Genomic DNA, 19147 nt, shown 5'->3' on the forward strand with positions numbered 1-19147 from the left:
GTCTGAGTGCATTCAGATGCTGAGTATGTGCGGGAATTAAGTGTAAAGTAAAATAATTTATTTTGGGGGGGGGGGGTATATAGTTAACAATATGAAGTAGTAACATTTTACCATGGAGTTCAATGTGTTAACATCGGTATAAATGCATTAGGTATCATGAACTGGCAAAGAGTAATACTTAAACTGCTTTCTTATATGCATTTTATTAGTACATTTATTCAGCAAGGATGCATTACATGGATTAGAAATGACATCACGTCTGACATACCTAAGACATTTATAATTTTACAAAAGATTTATATTTCATAAAAACGCCAAGGCTTCCACAGAAATATGAAGCAGTAGTTTTTAACATTGATAAGAAATGTATCCTGAGTGGCAAATTAGCATATTAGAATGATTTCTGAACGATCATGAGAAATTATGATGCTGAAAATTCAAAAATTATATTTTTAAATAAATTCAAATAAACTACATATTTAGTGCTGTCAACTGATTCATTGCATACAAAATAAAGGTTTTTGTTTACATAATATATTTTTGTACTTATGCATATATAAACATAAACACATTGTGTATTTTTAAAATAATTACATGTATATTATTATATTTGATATATACAAATATACTTAATATATACATATTTTTCTTAAGTGTATACATGCATGTGTTTTTATTTATATATACATAAAATATACACTGTACACACACATATTATGTAAACAAAAACTTATTTTGGATGCGATTAATCCTTTGACAGCACTGATAATATTACTGTTTCTACTATATTTATGTTCAAATAAATTCAGCCTTGGTAGAACAAGTGTAAATATTTTTTAACAAATTTTGAATAAAACTGTATAATAAAATATAAATATTATGGTAATAAAAAAAACAGCATTTGTGAACCTAATATAAAAAATAATAATAATTCCAGTCCCAAATTTTCAAATGTTAAAGTACATTTTTAAACATATCAAGTTCTTAACTGTAAAATTGTTCATTTTTAATTTATGATACATACAGTATCACAAAGGGTTACCCATAAATGTCCCCTCCAGAATGTGTTTTCCCTTGAGAGAGAACATTTTGTACAGTTTTGCCTAGAAAGGTCTAGCATAACATGCAAAACCAAGATGAAGCACCTGAAAGATATTGCAAAATCTCTGCAGTCGCATTTCACAACACTTCTTGTCTTTAAAAGTTGTTTTTGCAGAAGGAAGCGGGGCCCCTCACACACACGGTGACATGAGGATGTTGTGATCTTGCTGAATGTGATAAGATCAACAGCTCTGGCTTGCTCTCTTTGTCGTGTATAAAAGGTTACAACACTGCATTTTCAGGAATTATGTGGCTACGGAAGTGACATAGTCACTCGAAAAGTCCGCGATCTCTGACCCCTGAGTTGTGGCTTCTGTCTTCAGCTCCTCTGAAGGCACATCTTGTTGCACAGACGACACGTAAGTAAAGTTTGTGAGATTTGTGGCTAGCCATACGTCTGTGGTAAGATGACAGGATGGGAGCGTGACTTTAGGAGAAATGAATGAACAATTCGGGTCTTCTACAGACGTCAACCATGCTTTCTCTGCTGGGATGGGTTGCACGTCTAAAATCTCAACGTCACACCATTCACAGTCCTCTATCATCAGAGTACGGATCTTTTCACTCGCCTTAAAAAGAACAGAAAAGCGCCTGGTTTAAGCTGTCAAAGGAAATAGACACAATGCTATTATATTACTGTATGGCATCAATGTAATGAATTACTTCATAAAGATCTTCATCCAGGTCCAGTGCTTTTATGTGCAGAAAGCTGAATGTTTCTTTTGGAAAGCCTCTTATCCTGGAAGTGATGGAGAAAGACGTCATCAGTGTCAGTGAACCACAGAGAAGAGAGGTACAGTCCATCATTCACCACACACACTGTATATCAGCAGACTTACAGGTTTCTGTATGACCACAGACAAACACAACAACCGATCGAAACCAGGAGAGGAACCAGAACCTTCACCAGCAGCAGGTAATCTGAGGAGAGAATTATTGTACCATTCCATCATTATATATGCATTACAGTTCAACACTATGAAATGACTTTGCATCAAATATTGGATTAATAGAGTCAGATTAGGTGTTTAGTTTTATCATTGGTAACAGTCTAGCAGATTTCTATTTTTAATAACTGTCTTTCTATTCCTCAACGAATCTTGAAATAAAATATAGCATGGTTTCCACAAAAATAGTAGTTGTTTTCAACATAGATAATAATAATAAAAATAATAATGTTTCTTGAGCAGCAAATCTGCATTAGAATGACTTCTGAAGGATCATGTGACTCTCAAGACTGAGAGTAATGATGCTGAAAATTCAGCATTGCGTCATTGGAAAAATTACGTTTTATAATATATTCAAATACAGAATTTTTATTTTAAATTGTAATAATATTTAACAATTTTACTGTTTTTAATGGATTTAAATCCAATAAGTGCAGCCTTGGTGAGCAAGTGACTACTTTTAAAAACATAGAAAAAAAATTAAAGATCATCCCATGTCGTTCAAAACTGTTTGTCTATAGAATAAAAGTCATTTGTGTCCAATGTGGTTTAAACTTCAACAAGTTCCAAAATAAAATTTTATATTTAGCAAAAGAAAGAAAGAAGCACATATAGGTTTGAATGACATGAGGGAGAGTACATTTTTGGGTGAGCTATCCATTTAAGATGGTGTAGATAAGGGGTCGCAACCTACAACCAGAAGTGGGACGCAGAGGGTTAATCGCTAGTATGCGAGCAATAGGGAAAACTGCATACTGACACACATTGAGGTAATAACTATAGACCATATAAGGTAATAACGTCTCATAGTCACACAGCCTGTTAGGAGCTATTAATACTATAAAAGTGTGAGAATGAATCTACGATCAAAGCCTCAGCAGTCCAAGAGCGCTAGTCAATATCAAAATGACTGAGATGCCCAATCAAATAAAAGTAGGTGGGGTTTACTGATGACAGAAGCAGAGCGCGAGGTGGCGTCAGTTTGACATAAAAGAGAACGAGGTACGATGAAGCTGCAAATCATTTAATATTAGTCCACTTTAACGATAGGTTTTACGATAGAAATGTTAAATGACCGACAGCTATATCCAGTGGTGCAAACTTCTCAGGGAAAAAAATTCTCAAATACGGCCATTTTAAGAGAGAGATGTGTAAATTGTCTGCATCTGTGTCTCTCTCTCTAAATAATAAAGCGGAGTTTAGGTAAAGTAACTTAAAAAAACAGCGTTTTTACCCACCTTGTTGCTGAGAAATCTCACGTAGCAATTCCGTATTGATTAGTAAAAGTCGCGTGGCAGTACTGACAACAAGTTTAAGTTCATGGTGTTGGAACTGTGGTAATGGGGTTATTCAGATCCGCCCGCAATACCCCTTTCTGCACCTTGGTTATCTGATGTTCTACGTGAACATTGTTCTAAACTTAAGCTGCTGAACGGGCTCATGTCTCCACTGCTAAAAGGACAGACTACCATAACAAAATTAACAATTCGACTAACTCTCACATGCTTTATAAAACATTTTCCTCGCTCCTTTGTCGTCCTCCTCCAGCTTCATCTCTAATAGCTGACGACTTTAACACATTTTTCATTAATAAAATTAAAAACATCAGTGCACAATCCGTCAAGCACATCTCACCAGCAAACATACTGATTCACATCCTTCTCTTCACTCTCTGAGGCAGAAGTCTCCAAACTCATCCTTTCTAATCATCCTACTACTTGTCCACTTGATCCTATTCCATCTCATCTCCTCCATTTCTCCTGCAGTTTTACCTGCACTCACTCACATCATTAACATATTTCTCCACACTGGTGTTTGGAAACCAACCCTCAACCCATCTCTTTTAGAGAACTACAGACCAGTTTTTCTTATTCCTTTGATTGCCAAAAAAAATTAACGAGCTGTGTTCAACCAAGTCTCTGCCTTTCTCACACAGAACAACCTCCTTGACAGCAACCAATCTGGCTTCAGAAGTGGACATTCAACTAAGACGGCCTTGCTCTCTTTTGTGGAAGCCCTAAGACTGGCAAGAGCAGAATCCAAATCTTCAACACTTATCCTGCTTGATCTGTCCGTTGCTTTTGACACGGTTAACCACCAGATCCTCCTATCAACCCTATTGGCAAAGGGCATAGCAGGAACCGCACTGCAGTGGTTTGAGTCTTAACTATTGAGTCTTAACTACTGGGGTGCCTCAGGGTTCAGTTCTTGGACCACTTCTCTTCTATCTACATGGCATCATTAGGTTCTGTCATTCAGAAACATGGCTTTTCATAGCACTGCTATGCTGATGACACTCAACTCTACCTCTCATTCCATCCTGATGATCTGACGATAGCTACCTGCATCTCAGCTTGTCTAACAGACATTTCTTACTGGATGAAGGACCATCACCTTCAACTCAACCTTACCAAGACAGAACTGCTCATGGTTCCAGCAAACCAATCGTTTCATCACAATGTCACTATCAATTTAGGCAGTTTTTCAACTATTACTCCTTCAAAAATAACCGAAAACCTTGGAGTTATGATTGATGATAAGCTTACTTTCTCAGACCACATTGCTAAAACTGTCCGGTCAGAATGCGACAGCAAGATTAATTTTTAATGAGCCGAAAATAATACACGTTACACCTCTGTTTATCAATTTGCACTGGCTTCCAATAGCTGCTCGCATAAAATTCAAGGCATTGATGTTTGCCTACAAAACCACCACTAGCTCTGCACCCATTTACCTCTATTCATTACTTCAGACTTATGTGCCCTTTAGAAGCTTGCTGTCTGTGTGTGAACATAGCTTGGTTGTGCCATCCCAAAGAAGCACAAAGTCACTTTTACGGACTTTTAAATTAAATGTTGGTGGAATGACCTCCCCAACTCAATTTGACCAGCTGTGTCCTTAGCCATCTTCAAGAATCGGCTTAAAACCTATCTCTTCCATCTTTATTTGACCCTTTAACTTTAGCACTAACTATTCTAATTATATTCTTTAAAAAAATTCTCTAAATGCAGACAGCTCGCTCGCTCAACACAACCTAAGTTACAATATGACATAATTTCAGCCAATCAGAGACAAAGTTGCTTAATTCTGATTGGCTGCTTTGACAACCAATCACAATATTCCCTGCATTACAGCAACAGCAGAGAAAAAAAGAAAGAAAAAGTTCATGCATAATTATTATGCAAGTTGATATTCTGATCATACTTTTTCCAAGCACAATTTACCAATTTGAAACGACATCAATCTTAATATCTACTATTAATCTTGTATTTAATCATGTCCAACTGATATATAATTGTTCATGAAGGCTGAAAAACGAAAGTGAAAAACGGCATATATTTAGATGTGCATAATTATTAAGCAGGTTTTATTCTGAGCCTAATTGAGCCAAAAAAGATCTTTAAAAATTATTAAATGCCCATGAGAAATATTCAAAACTAATGCAATAATAGAAATTGAAAAGTTAAGAGATGACCGTTGAGTAGCAAAATGCTAAGTAGGTCTGCAGGGTCAGAAGAAAAGATGCAACTGCAAAAGAATTAGGAACTGAGGTGAAGAATTAGGTGTGATATCATTAGGAACCATTTAGTCTCCAGCGCCACCATTTTCCAGAACTACAACCTTCCTTGATTCTCCACAAGTACAAGGTGTCAGGTTCTCAGAGACTTAGGTTACGTAAAGAATCCTAAAAAAGGACCCCTACTTAATAGGAAAAACACATACTGAAGTGTAGTAAAATACTTGAAGACTGATTTTTTTTTACAGGCTTTATAGACAGGTAAGTTGGGAGTGACTCCACATCCTCTTTTACCGCTTTTCCAAGAATTTATCTTCTTTAATCTGGCAGTAGGTTTTTGGCGTTCATGTTTAATCTATGTCAAACTTTTATCTGTAAAAGAAAACCTGTTTAATAATTATGCACACCTGAATATAAGGCATTTTCACTTCCAGACATCATGAACAATTATATATCAGTTAGAAATGATTAAATACAAGATTAATAGTTAAGATAATTGGTAAATTGTGCTTGGAAAAAGTATGATCAGTATATCAACTTAATAATTATGCACGCACTGTATTTTTCCTCTTCAGCTGTTGTTGTAATGCAGGGAATATTGTTGTGATTGGTTTTTCAAAGCAGCCAATCAGAATTTAGTAGCTTTGACTCTGATTGGCTGGAATTATGACATTGTAACGCTGGTTTGTGTTTAGCAAACGAGCTGTCAGCATTTAGAGAGGACTGAGGGCAGGCATCAGGTGAGCAAGCTGGTGAAATGTTGCACGTGCAAAAGAGAACGTCTGCACACATTAAAAAACGTATTTTAAATGCAAAATTGATTTTCGAGAATGCACTTTTGCACGCTCCAAATATAATCTTCCACGCTCATAACTGTTGCAGAGATATAACCCCATTTGTGGTTAACCAGAAAAAAAAATGTCATGTATGCCGAAAAGGTTGCTGACCACTGGTGTAGATGCACACAAGATAGTAGTCTTCTGTTACAAAATGCCACTCTGTCTCTTTCCTGTCAGTTTTAATCAGTAACGGAGCTCACAGTTCTGTCTGGTTCTGAAGGTGGCGGTGGTCTCCGGTCCACAGCCTGCAGACGTACACGCTGCCAGCTGAAATGTGTACAGCTGGTCCTCCTCAAGACCACTGACTGTCCAAGACTTGCTGTGAGGATCATCCACTGACACTCTGAAGGAACCTGCCAGAACAAACAGGAAGAATCCATGCGATAGAGAAAAGAGAAAATAACAAAATTTTAATGTGAGATTAAAAACAGCAACAGGGTATTTTGTCATGCTGGACTGCTACGGTATACTGTCAGATAATAGCTGCTTCAACCTGTAAAGCACATGCACATTGGCTGGTCCAAGCTGAAATATAAGCACCATTTTAGCATAAAAAAAACAATATTTATGGGGCATGTTGCTGGCTGCAATTATTTAAAGTGGTTGTGGCAAGCAGTTTTTGAGATTTCTGGATTTCCTTATTCAAGTAGACCGGACTTGGGGTTGGAAGCCCAAAATAGCTGTGTAGAGGTACTGCAAATATGGAATATTTGAAAAGGGACTCTTTTAGAAAATAAGTTTAGACTCACTGAGATCAGAGCCGGCCTCTGAATAGTCTTGTATTGTAATCACATATCCAGTGATGAATCCAGCGTGACTTGGATCCTTCTCATTGAAACTCCATTTCAGCTCTACAGATGACCATGTTATGTTTGGGCTAGAGTCCAGTGTTGGGCGCTGTGTGGGCTCTGCACAACACAAATAATACATGTGGTGATATTTATTTCATAATATTAATGTGTTGTATTGCACAATGCAGATGAGAAAATTGGTGATTTCAACTTCAGTTCGATGCATTTTCCATTGCAACATAGCACCTTATTTTGCAAAGCGGAAATCTAAAATATTTTCTGTTTCTATTTTCTAATATTACAAGAACAACAAAGTGTAGTAAACAGTCAAACTATTTCCACTACAAACCAGTGTGCTTATAATTTTGACAGTATATTAAAGTAATTTCACAAAAATATAACATAACTTACTGTTTTGTACAGGTAAGAGAACTGGAAGCGAATGACTTAATGTGGATTGACAGCTGTTTTGTGCTTTGCTGTAATGTAGCATGTAAAGTGTGTGTGCACTCTTACTCTGTTCTTTTAAGTATCCGATCTGTTTCTCATGACGTCTGGGTCCATCAGCGCTACAGCCATAGATTTCAAATGCATATTGAACTCCTGCTTTAAAATCCCCTGAAAAAAAAATTGTTTTACATTGATTTTGAACAACAAGTATTAGGATAACTTAAAACAAGACAATAGGCTACAACAACAAAAATATTTCTTATTTTTATCTCATCAATATATTAATCAATTAACAGGATTCTACAGGATTAGCATTTTTACTGTTATTTTACTGTTTTACTGTCATTTTTTACTGTTTTTTTTTTTACTGTTATCAGCTAATAAATTGCGAGTAAAAATACTTTTTTAATTTAAATCCTCATTTATAATACTCAAGTAAATTCCAAATGACTGGAAAGGTATATATAAATCTAGTTTTATAAAAAAAAAATAGTTTTTATGTAAGCATCTTGCAATGCATTCTTGAATTGCCTTATCTGTAAAGGACAAAAGCAACTGAAATAAAATTGAATTAAATATAAACATTAGATGAATAAGTTGTAACTAATTTTGATTTTATTTTAATCAATGTTTTTTTTTTTTTTTTGCTTTAAAACAATGCCTAACCATCATGCAGTTCAAAAGTGTTACTATAAAAAAAGCACAAATGCCGCTTTTATATGTAATGCTATCATGTACCCGGAAACATAAATGACACAATTTTATTTTGGTGGTGCTTGTATTGTAAGAATATGGCATCATGTGCAAACACGGCTTTCTACCTGCAGTCAGGTTTAAGAAGGTCTGATTATCTGGGACTTTTCTCCACTCTGGGCTGCAGGGGAGTGCAATACCCAGCATGCACCACTCTATGGTGTAACCACACGTGGCAGCCGAGTCCCTCTTCCAGGTCAACTGGAATCCCTTTTCATTCCCCATAATCCTCTTTTCTCTCAGCATGCTGTCTGCATCAGTAACAGCAGTAAGTTATCTGATGTTATACAGAACAACAGAACACACTTTAATGTTGATCTGAGCTTTGTCACCTGTATGGCCTGAAGGAATAGTGATGTGGGCTGGTTCAGATAAGCCAGACTGAATGACGGCCCTCACAGTGATGTCACTCATATTGATCTCTCTCATTAGTTCCACATGTGTCTGTGTGACGTTCATGCACACGCTCCTCTCTGTGTTTCTGTAGCTCACACACACCTCATAGGCATTGATATATGACTCTGAGTCACTGCTGGCCTGAGGAAAAGTGAACCGTGTTAACACTGATCCTCTTTCTCATAAAAAAAACATATATATTTCTAAATAGATTTCAAAATACACACACACAAAAAAATACTACATCAAATATATAATGGAATGTTTCAGTGTAAATAAATTCTTAGCTAAACAAAAACCAAACAAAGTCAATAAAAAGAACTGGACCACTGTTACAAAAATGACAAAGTAACGAAGAAGAATGTCAAAAGCATAAACTTACTGTTTTCCACAGCAGAATGATGGTGCGATTGGGATGGTCCCGGATTTGGCTCCACAGATCTATGGTCACTAGAGGCTCTGCAGAACAACAATCAAACACACATCTGTGTGACCCTGGACCACAAAACCAGTCAAAAGGGTACATTTTTTGACATTTAAATATATCATCAACATCTGAAAGATGAATAAAAAAGCATTTAATTGATGTACTGTATGGTTTGTTATGACAGGACAATATTTGGCCGAGATACAACTATTTGAAATCTGTTATCTGAGGGTGCAAAAAATTGAGAAAATCGCCTTTAAAATTGTCCTAATGAAGTCATTAGCTATTCATATTACTAATCAAAGATGAAGTTATATATTTATGGTAGGAATTTTACAAAATGTCTTCATGGAACATGATCTTCACTTAATATTCTAATGATTTTTGGCATATAAGAAAAATCTATAATTTTGACCCATACTATGTGTTGTTGGCTATTGCTACAAATATACCTGTGCTACTTAAGAAAGGTTTGCGCTTTAGAGTCACATATAAATATACTGTATGCTTGCGTTTACTTGCCGTGCAATATTCTAGTGTTTATTGTGTATTGCTGTGTGGTTTATAAATAAACACACACACATATATACACATGAATTCTCTTTGCTTACCTGTGATGAATAGTCTTTGTGTTGTCCATCGGCCCCAGTCATTCCCCTGTACTGCACAGCGCCCCCTAACAGAGTACTGCGTGCTGGGCTTCAGGTGCTGCAGTCTGAATGCGTAAGACTGCATTGAGTCAGATCCATTCTTATCTAAATCCTGTAAGACAACAACAACAGTTGAACACAGGATGTGCTTCAGCATTTCTGTAAAGTTCATTTTGTTTATCTGATATGGCAAGTCTTTTGATGAGTTTTCACACTGTTAATCAAGCTTATGAAACTCCCTCTTGTCGTATTTCTGATGCCATCGCATTATTTGGAAATACAAAAAGATATTGTGCAACAGAAAAGAACACCGCAGAGGAAGATGGTCCCACCCTTAGGCCATTTAAGATGTAGATAAGTTTTTTACTTTAGCCAAACAGTTATAGAGACGTTTTAATGGGTGCCGTCAGAACGAAAGTCCACATATAAACATCACAATAATTCGCACTACAGTCCATCATCAGATTAACATCTTGCGACATAAAAAGCTGTGTGTTCTTAAGAAACAAATCCTTCATCGAAGCCTTTTAACTTTAAAACTGACACTTCTGGCTAAAATACAAGTCCATGATAATGTAATAACACTTCCTCCAGTGAAAAAGTTGCAGTTGTCCTCTCACATCAACATACACCAACATAAATGTTTAGAACTATTTGGACTGCTTCGTCATGTAAACAGTGATTGATCTGTGCGTATTTCTCTTCTTAATCAGACTTTTCAGTGGAGGAAGCAGTTTAATGGATAGAAGTCTTGTGTTTCAGCCACAAACAAGAGTTTGAAGTTAAAACGTCTTCATTATGGATTGCTCTTTACAAATGCACAGCTTTTCACTTCATAAAACTGATTGATGGACTGTAGTAGTGTGGATTACTTGTGGATTATTGTGATGTTTTTTATCAGCTGTTTGGACTCTCATCCTGACGGCACCCACTCACTGCAAGAGCATCCATGGATAGATCCAAGTGATGTAATGCTACATTTCTCCAAATCTGTTCCCATTGTCCTTGGATGGACTGATTGGAAGTACATTTTCTGAAAATTTGGGTTAATTTTTGATGAACTACTCCTTTACCTGTATTATCCCTCCTGGTTCAAGTTCAGTCTGGCATATCAGAAGAAGTCCTTTGAAATTCCCATTCAGCTGCAAGATCACCAATGAATCAAACACACCTGCAGTCACTTCAAGATGCTTAGGGACTGGAAAAACTGAAGTGAAATGGAATGAAATGGATTATTAACTACATATTTTTGTTATTTATTCCCCGTTGTCTTGTGGACGACACAATTAAAGAAACTTCCACTGCACTTCTATACAAAAGTGGACAAATTTACACAAATATAAGGACCATCCCCCTGAGGTAAAGCGTCTTGATCTAGGGAACAGTGGTGATAGTTTAAATGGGTTTCAAATTACAGCCATTTGTTTATGATCTGTCCCAGATTTTAAACTATTCCATATCACTGAGGTATCTGATCCTTTAACTATATAATCTTCATATAAAAATGATTCATATTCACCTCTGTCTGTGATACTGAATATGTATGTCTCACTCTCTTGCCCCAAACTGTTTGTCACAAATAATGTGATGTTGTAGGTGATCTGATGTGGGATGACATCAAATCCACAGGAGGCAGGATCTGTGCCTTCCACATCACAGCTGACAGACTTGGAGTCACTGAACACAAAGAGAAAATGTCATTATATTCAACTCATAATGAGTTATATTCTTGCCTCGTCTGTCTGTCCTTACACCTAGGTACCCTCGGCCACTGTGATCTGCTCCCCCGGGGGGGCAGGGGGGAGTAGAGTGCAGTCTCGGAGTTCCTACCGGCCTGCGAGCGGCGATGGGGGTATGTGACTAGTGGGGCAGGGCCGAGAGGCATTGGAGGAGTTACGACAGTGAAGGAGGACCAGGCCTGGGTTCCCTTTCAAGATGATAACTCAACATTACATCAGCTATGACATATATGGGAACCCCTCCCTTCTCCACTTTCCCTGAAATCTTATGGGCTAACGCCAGCTGGGGACATCTGGCCAATTGACTCGAAGCATGCAAATACTGACAAGTCAGAGGGCAGTATAAAATGCATGGGTGGGAAAATTACATAAGAATCTCTTTCTTCACACTAGAAGTCTTAGCGAAGTCATTGTGGAAGTTGCATTAGAGGACTACTAACCCCTGTTTTTCCTCTCCGCATCCAATGGCTGCTACATGCCAGATTTGCGTGGGTCCTGCCCGATCTTCACCAGTTCTGTGTCATCTACCTGCAGACTGCCTGCAGTTAGCACTGATGTCATCAGGGATCATGCGGCAACTGATTTCTCGCTGATGGCTACTAAGTGCTCTGCTCAACCCAACGGCCATTCCATGGGGTTCATGGTCGTCCTTAACAGGCACCTGTGGCTTACCCTAGCTGACCTGAAGGACGCAAACCGCAAGACACTTCTAAATGCACAAGTCACTCCCTCAGGCCTCTTTGGTGATGCCGTGGAGTTGGTCACGGAGCGTTTCTCAGAGACGCAGAAGCACACCAAGGCAATGAACCACGTGATGCCCTGTCCCTCACTCCATTCATCGTCTGCGAGGTCCCGCAGGGACTGGCTAGACTGTAGACAATAGAGCTAACGCGTCCGCTGTGTCACTTCCTGGACACGTGGAGGGCTATCCCGAGCGTTTCACAGTGGATATTGGGAATAATTCAGCACGGTATTCTCTTCAGTTCAAACACAGACCTCCCCGCTTCAACTGCGTGGTCCCATCACTGACTTTGCCCCAAAACCTTCCTGTTCTGAGACAGGAGGTTCTCAGTCTGCTTGAGAAAGGAGCGATAGAGCGTGTCCCTCAGAGTGACCAAAAAAGCAGGTTTTACAGCCGTTACTTCATGGTGCCAAAGAAGGATGGTGGACTCTGTCCGATTCTGGACCTGAGACCCATCAACCGAGCACTTCACAAGCATGCATTGTGACTCGATGGCAATGTGAGCCCATCTCTCTCAAGAGCGCATAGAGGCAATTTCATTGACTCTGCACCATTTCAAACTGGGCAGGGAATTTCAGAGGCTTCTGGGACCGATGGCAGAGGCTTCAATTGAGACTGTGGAACAGCCCGGATATGTTCAGCCCAGGAGTTCCTTTGAATACAGTAACGCATCTTACCGTGGTCTCGATGGACGTGTTAACTTCAGGCTGGGAAGAAGTGTGCCTCTGCTTCTTGCTCTCAGCTCAGTGAAGCGCATTGGAGACTTACACGCGTTTTCAGTGAACGATGATTGCGTCTGTTTCGGACCTGGCGACTGTAATGTCACTCTCTGGCCGAGACCAATTTACATTCTGAAGTCACTCAATACACTGTTTAGAGCACAGGTTGTTTCCCTGCCCGCCTTATCTGCTGAGCCTTTCATTAGTCGGACCAGCTGTTCGTGTGCTTTGATAGATGTTATAAGGGACGTGGTGTTTCCAATCAGAGACTTTCTCACTGGATTGTGGACACTATTGTGTTGGCTTACGAATGCCAGGGGAAGATTGTCCCCTCAACATCAGAGCTCATTCTGCGAGGGGAATGGCTCCCTCATGGGCCTGGTCTAGAGGTATGTCTATCCAGGATTTATGTCTTGCTGCTGGCTGGCCTTCCCAGAACACATTTGCCAGGTTTTACAAGCTGGATGTACCCTCGTGTCACATGTACTATCGGTGAGTTAAATTTCATTAATGTGTTGTGAACTGTTATAACCAGATATAGCTATAAAGTAGTTACCATGGCTGCTAACTCTGTGTTATGGTTTATACGGTTTATGCAGTTGTCACCGCAAATGCTGTCGACTGTATAAAATAGACTGTATAAAAATATGGACGTAGTGTCGGTGACGTCACCCGTAGGCTCCTGAAGAGAGTTTTTGAAGCCTAAGGTGTGCAGAGCAAGCCGTCGCCATCTTGGCAGTGCGTCACCGCGCGACTCTCCCGGAAAAATTAGCTATATAGACCAAAATCATTTTTTGCACCAGGCTGAAAACCTGTTTTTTTCTGCTGTAAAGTTGGGCATTTTAACATGGGGAGCCTATGGGATTGACTCTCTTTTGCAGCCAGCCTCAAGCGGCCAGTCGATGAATTGCAGTTTTAGTTACTTCCTTATTGGCTTCACTAGAGAGAGCGGGAGGTTGCTGCTCAGTTGGAGCAGATGTTTCATTGGTCTAGTTCTGCCTATCAGATGCGAGTACTCTTAGTGACGCGGCTATTGACAAGAACTATCTTTCTTATGTGTGGGTGTGATTGACCCCGTTCAGGGCTTATCTTCACTGGTCTCACTATGGAATTTAATACAGTTCCCATATACTGCATAGCTGATGTAATGTTGAGTTACCGCCTTGAAATGGAACGCCTCTGGTTACTATCGTTAGACATTACGTTAGCCGCCATGGCTGTGCTAGCATTCAGTCGTGATTGTCGCGCCCATGCATTTTATACTGCCCGCTGACCTGTCAGTATTTGCATGCTTCGTGTCAATTTGCCAGCTGTCCCAGCTGGTGTTAGCCCATAAGATTTCAGCGAAAGTTATATATGTTATAGCTGACGTAAAGTCTCGTTCCCACCTCTCAGGGAACTGAGGTTACGATGGTAACCGGAGGGGTTTTATTTTGTGTTTTGGTTTTGTTTGTGTGCGACAGTCATCTGCAAGGGGCTGTTGCACCATTTTGTGTTTATTTATTAATTAAAGTTTCATTTGAATGTTCGCCGGTTCCCGCCTCCTTCTTCCCGTGACTATGAAGGTTATTATATTGTTACATTCTGACCTTAAAATGAAAGTCAGTTGGGGGCGATTGTTGTTTGAACCCCAAAAGTTCTTCACAATTTTTTCTACAGAAGAAAAAGCCAGTTTGTAACAATATAAGGGTGATGACAGAGTAAATGATTAAAGTATTTTCATTTTTTGGGTGGACTATACCTTTAAGAGCAGTGATTAATATGGATCAATTTTCTCATTTGTTAGGCACTTTTCTCATTTCATAGGCAGGTGTTTCAGATACATTTAAAATATTATGCATTGGTTCATTCCCTCTGAAAATCATCAGACAACCTGACCAAGACAGAGATGTGCAATTAGGTGATTTATGACCTAAATACCCACACTTGTGGTTTGGCCACCTGAGAGTTAAAGCATGTCCCAGTATTAAGTGCAGTGCTTTTAAATCCACACTGTCTTGAATACCGCTTCAGAGGGGTATTCAAGGATAAGCATATCCCATAGTGCATCATGTTTTGGAAATTATTTATGAGCCCGTTTGCAGAGCTCTCACAAGATGTTTTCCAGTGCAAGTTAAACATTTATAATAATTCAACAAGCTACTGCAAACATTTTGTAAAATTGGTGATGAGGTTGTGTATTTTGCAACTGCTCTTTATCAGTTAATTAGAAGCGCCACAAGTACTAACTTATACTAACTGTCATCTGTTATATAGACTACAGAACAAACATTTAAAATGCAAAATAAAAAAAAATTAAATACTTGCTATTTAACAACACTGTAAATGTGTCCTATCAGGTAATAACAAGTTTTACACAAACTTGTGGTCTTCAAGCCCACTTGAACTCTGGGGCTAAAAACAAGAAATGTAATTGGGTATTTGGACAGGCCCAAAATCAGACTAACCTGATTTGTAATGTGTATTTTCTTTTCTGGTTGCCTAGTAGGTTAGGAGCTCTGTGTATTTTCCACAAGCAGTATGCGTGTCTCATGTCTTCAGTCTCACATTTAAAATCGAATGGTTTCTCAGGAGGAACTGAAAAAGGTTTAGCAGAAATGTATGTCTCTTACCAGAAATCTCCCATTATGCTTAGAAGAAAACGTTTATAATGGATTACTATTGCATGTACTATTGCATTGCATGTTACTTGTACTTTATATTTTAATTCAGTGGGAAAATCTTTCTTCTAAAAAAAAAAAAAAAAAAAAGATATATATATTTAAATATAATGAAGTTTAACTTCCAAAGATGCTGCATGACTATCATAGAGCTTTTTTCCCCCCCAACAACTTTTGAATGAAAAACATACTCTTCTTGCCTATAAGGGGACATTTAAATTGTGTGGACAATGGGACACTTATACTCACAGGTGACAAAGTTAAATGCCGTCTCATCAATGTTGTTGTCGCAGTAGAAGTTGACACCAAATGAATTTGTGGCTTTGATGTTTTCCACTTGAATGGCTTTGACCCTTGGGCTTATGTTGATGACTTTGTAGGGATTGTTGCCGAAGAACATAGAGGTGATGTGTGTCTCTTTGGGAAAAATGCAGCAGAACATCACCGTGGATCCCTCCCGAAGCACCTGGTCGTCTGGAAACATCTTGATTTCATTGTGGGCCAAGTTCATCTCACCTACATGAAAATCAGTTAATAAGAATAAATATCCAAGCACTCCATACAATCATCAACACCATGCTACTGTCATGTGGATGGTTTTCTGGGTATTATTATATGATTGCAAAGGTTTTTTAAGCATGTTTTCTATGCTGTTGCTATGGTTTAACTGCTGAGGCTGGTTGACCAACATGCTCTCAGAAATGCACATTCATCAGTGACAGTTGAGAGGCACACAACAGGCGTGTATAAAGTCAGGACATCATGGATGAAAATCGTTGTAATATGCTGATTTGCTGCTTAAGAAACCTTTCTGATTATTATCAATGATGATAACTGTTATGCTACTTCATATTTGTGCAGAAACCATAAAATATATGTTCAAATGTTTAGGGTATGTGAGTGTCTAATAGAAAGTAATACTTTTAGCAAATAAATTCATTAAAAGTGACAAAAAATTTAGAATGTTAAAAATTATCCTATTTGAAATAAATGCTGTTCTTTTTCTATTCACACAGGTCCAGAGCAACAACAACAAAAAATTCCACAAAATACTAAGATAATAAAAAGAACCATTATTAATAATTAAGCAGCAAATCTGTGAATCATGTGACACAGAAGAAAATTAATGAAAATTAAATTAGAATATACCGTTTTACTGTATGTATATATATATATATATATATATATATATATATATATATATATATAAAAACACAGCTTGGGTGAGCATAAGACACTTTTAAAAATCATAATGTTTCCAAACTTTTGACAAGTTAAACTTTTGAACCCCACCATTTCATGGAGATCTACTTTTGGAATGAACTTGAAATATCCTACCATAGATGGTTTTCCATGAACTCCAAGAGCTGGATGGTGAAGCACCGGAGATGAGTCTTACTCTAACAGAGTGATTGACACAGTTCAGCGGGAGCTGTGAGGTCCAGACCAGTGTGTGAACTGTTTCCAGTGATCCTCTGCTTACATTCAGCTGTGGACAGACTGTAAACAGTTAGAGCAAAAAAGCACAAAAATCATGCGATAATGTGATAGGAGCTTAGAAATGATGTGTTCAACGCACTCTGTCCACAATATCCATGTTTGATGTGCGTCCAATTTGTATTTCATATGTTTGATTTCTTTGTTCTTCATTCTGATTCACCATCCACTTCACCTCCAGCCTCCACATGTCCAAAGCCTGGAGTTCAATGACGTCTGGCACAGTGACTGTATCTGTGGATACATTTTTTTAAAGTGTTGTGAAGCTGTACACTAAGAGAGATGCAATTAGTAATACATATACATTTAAGAAAAAATAATACTGTAAAGTAAGAACAATTAATTTTGAGTTGAGGCCAAACTTATCCTGATTTATATCTGACCTGAAGAAGAATTCCAGCCTTTAACATTTTCGAACAGGATGAAAACTTTAAGCATCAGTGTCCAATAGAGAACCATTTTGGTAGATGTAAACTCTCTCAGCATCTGCTCTGAGGTTTTGTCAGAATGTAGTAGGTGTTAATCTATGAACGGTTAAAGTTCTCCTCCTACTGCTGCCTTCCGGTTGAGATTAAGGAAGCAATGCCTCCAGACTTCGATTTATTGCCTGTGAGTCATGAAGTTAAAGTGATGTACTTGCTTTGGTGTTATATATATGTGGTTTCTGAAATCACCGTGGAAGGTAATATAATGATGATAATAACCCATAAATGGCTATGTTGGTGGTTTGTTACATTTAATAATCATGACGTTTAAGAGAAATATGCATTCTTTATATTAGCACAGAGTCCCATCTATAGGCCATTGATGGAAATGCTTCAAAAGCAAACTTTCTGAAAGCAAACTTGAAACACCAGACTTTTGACACCAGAAAATGATCTTTCCTCAGTATAATCAAATCATAATCAAAACACAATCAATGAACGCACTCTTCAGTCAAAACAGCTGTTTAGATCGAAATCAATCTCTAAATTCTCAGAATGTTTATTTCAAGATTTTGTTACGTTGTTAATGTTTACATTAAATGTAATTACTATTTAATATTTTGATTCTTTTCGTTTAGTGTGCATTTATCATGTATGCAATTATCATTAAAATATTTGTACTTTTTTATTTACTTTTTTTACGTTTTATTTATTATACTTTTTGCATAATTACGAATTAATTTAATTAAATTTTCATTTAATTTTATGTTATTCAAAAAAAATGTCCCTATCTTTTATTTCACCTGCTACTTCACCTTATTTATTGTGGTTAGGACTAATAAATATTTGTGTGCCGTAAGTAAACGCGTTGCGGTAATGCCATGCCAATATAGTTTTATTTACTGATTATGAATGGTTTAAATTAAAATCATGCGCATGCATTTTAGTGTTTGGCGTTGGCTCCGTAGTTCTTCGCTCACGTCACGAAGCCGCCCACGTCCCCACCGTGGCCCGTCCCTTCTCCGGTCCCCTCCATCCAGAAGCCTTGTTGAAAAAATCCATAGAAAAAGAAGCGAGTGCAGCTGCATCACTACTGAAAGTGGGCAACATGGGCGTGGCTTAGCGATCAAAAAGTTGATTCTGATTGGTCAGGAATATAGGGGGCTTAATAAGAATTCTCAAGTTTTACCTCATCGGTCTGTATTTCCAACTCAGTGGCTATAAATGTTTTCGGTATCATTATTCATTTATAAATTATTGTACACATTGCTGCTAAAGAATCAAGCGGATAACATTGTCACACGGTACCTGTTACTTTTCTCAGCGCTGGTCGAGGTGAACTAATCACTCGTGCTTGTGATTAGTGGGAACGGCGTTGTATATACTAATTTTACAAAGTTTATTCAGGCGAATTTCCAATAATGTGTCAGGTATTAAATCTACGTAATCAATAGATTCAAACGATTACATTCACTAGTATAAACATTTCTTTAA

The 19147-nt window shown here is 37.9% G+C and overlaps 1 protein-coding gene across 2 annotated transcripts; it reads right to left on the minus strand.

The window, feature by feature from the left end:
• Positions 1–193: 193 nt before the first annotated feature.
• LOC127957753 (leukemia inhibitory factor receptor) lies at positions 194–18762 on the minus strand. 2 transcript variants are annotated; one of them, XM_052556409.1, is made up of 17 exons: positions 18634–18762; positions 17311–17462; positions 17070–17220; positions 15981–16247; positions 15519–15648; positions 11391–11548; positions 10945–11078; positions 9833–9983; positions 9177–9253; positions 8731–8935; positions 8467–8649; positions 7712–7813; positions 7154–7312; positions 6605–6757; positions 1941–2022; positions 1765–1840; positions 194–1670 (listed from the first exon to the last, which is right to left on the minus strand). In XM_052556409.1, the coding sequence occupies exons 2-17, from the start codon at positions 17416–17418 to the stop codon at positions 1347–1349; spliced, it is 2460 nt and encodes an 819-aa protein (XP_052412369.1). In that variant the 5' UTR covers positions 17419–17462; positions 18634–18762; the 3' UTR covers positions 194–1346. The 2 variants fall into 2 exon arrangements, with proteins under 2 accessions (XP_052412369.1, XP_052412368.1); XM_052556408.1 differs by lacking the exon at positions 18634–18762 and adding an exon at positions 17612–18099.
• Positions 18763–19147: the final 385 nt, after the last annotated feature.

Source organism: Carassius gibelio, chromosome B5 (genome assembly GCF_023724105.1).
Source record: "Carassius gibelio isolate Cgi1373 ecotype wild population from Czech Republic chromosome B5, carGib1.2-hapl.c, whole genome shotgun sequence".
Classification (NCBI taxonomy): Eukaryota; Metazoa; Chordata; class Actinopteri; order Cypriniformes; family Cyprinidae; genus Carassius; species Carassius gibelio.

Coding starts and splice junctions, on each gene's coding strand:
- LOC127957753 (XM_052556408.1), bottom strand. CDS start 17,714: ATGCTGAGAGAGTTTACATCTACCAAAATGGTTCTCTATTGGACACTG. Junction 6,758..7,153: donor AGAGGCCGGCTCTGATCTCA/GTGAGTCTAAAC, acceptor TTGTTCTGGCAG/GTTCCTTCAGAGTGTCAGTG. Junction 2,023..6,604: donor CTTCAGAACCAGACAGAACT/GTGAGCTCCGTT, acceptor TTCTCTCCTCAG/ATTACCTGCTGCTGGTGAAG.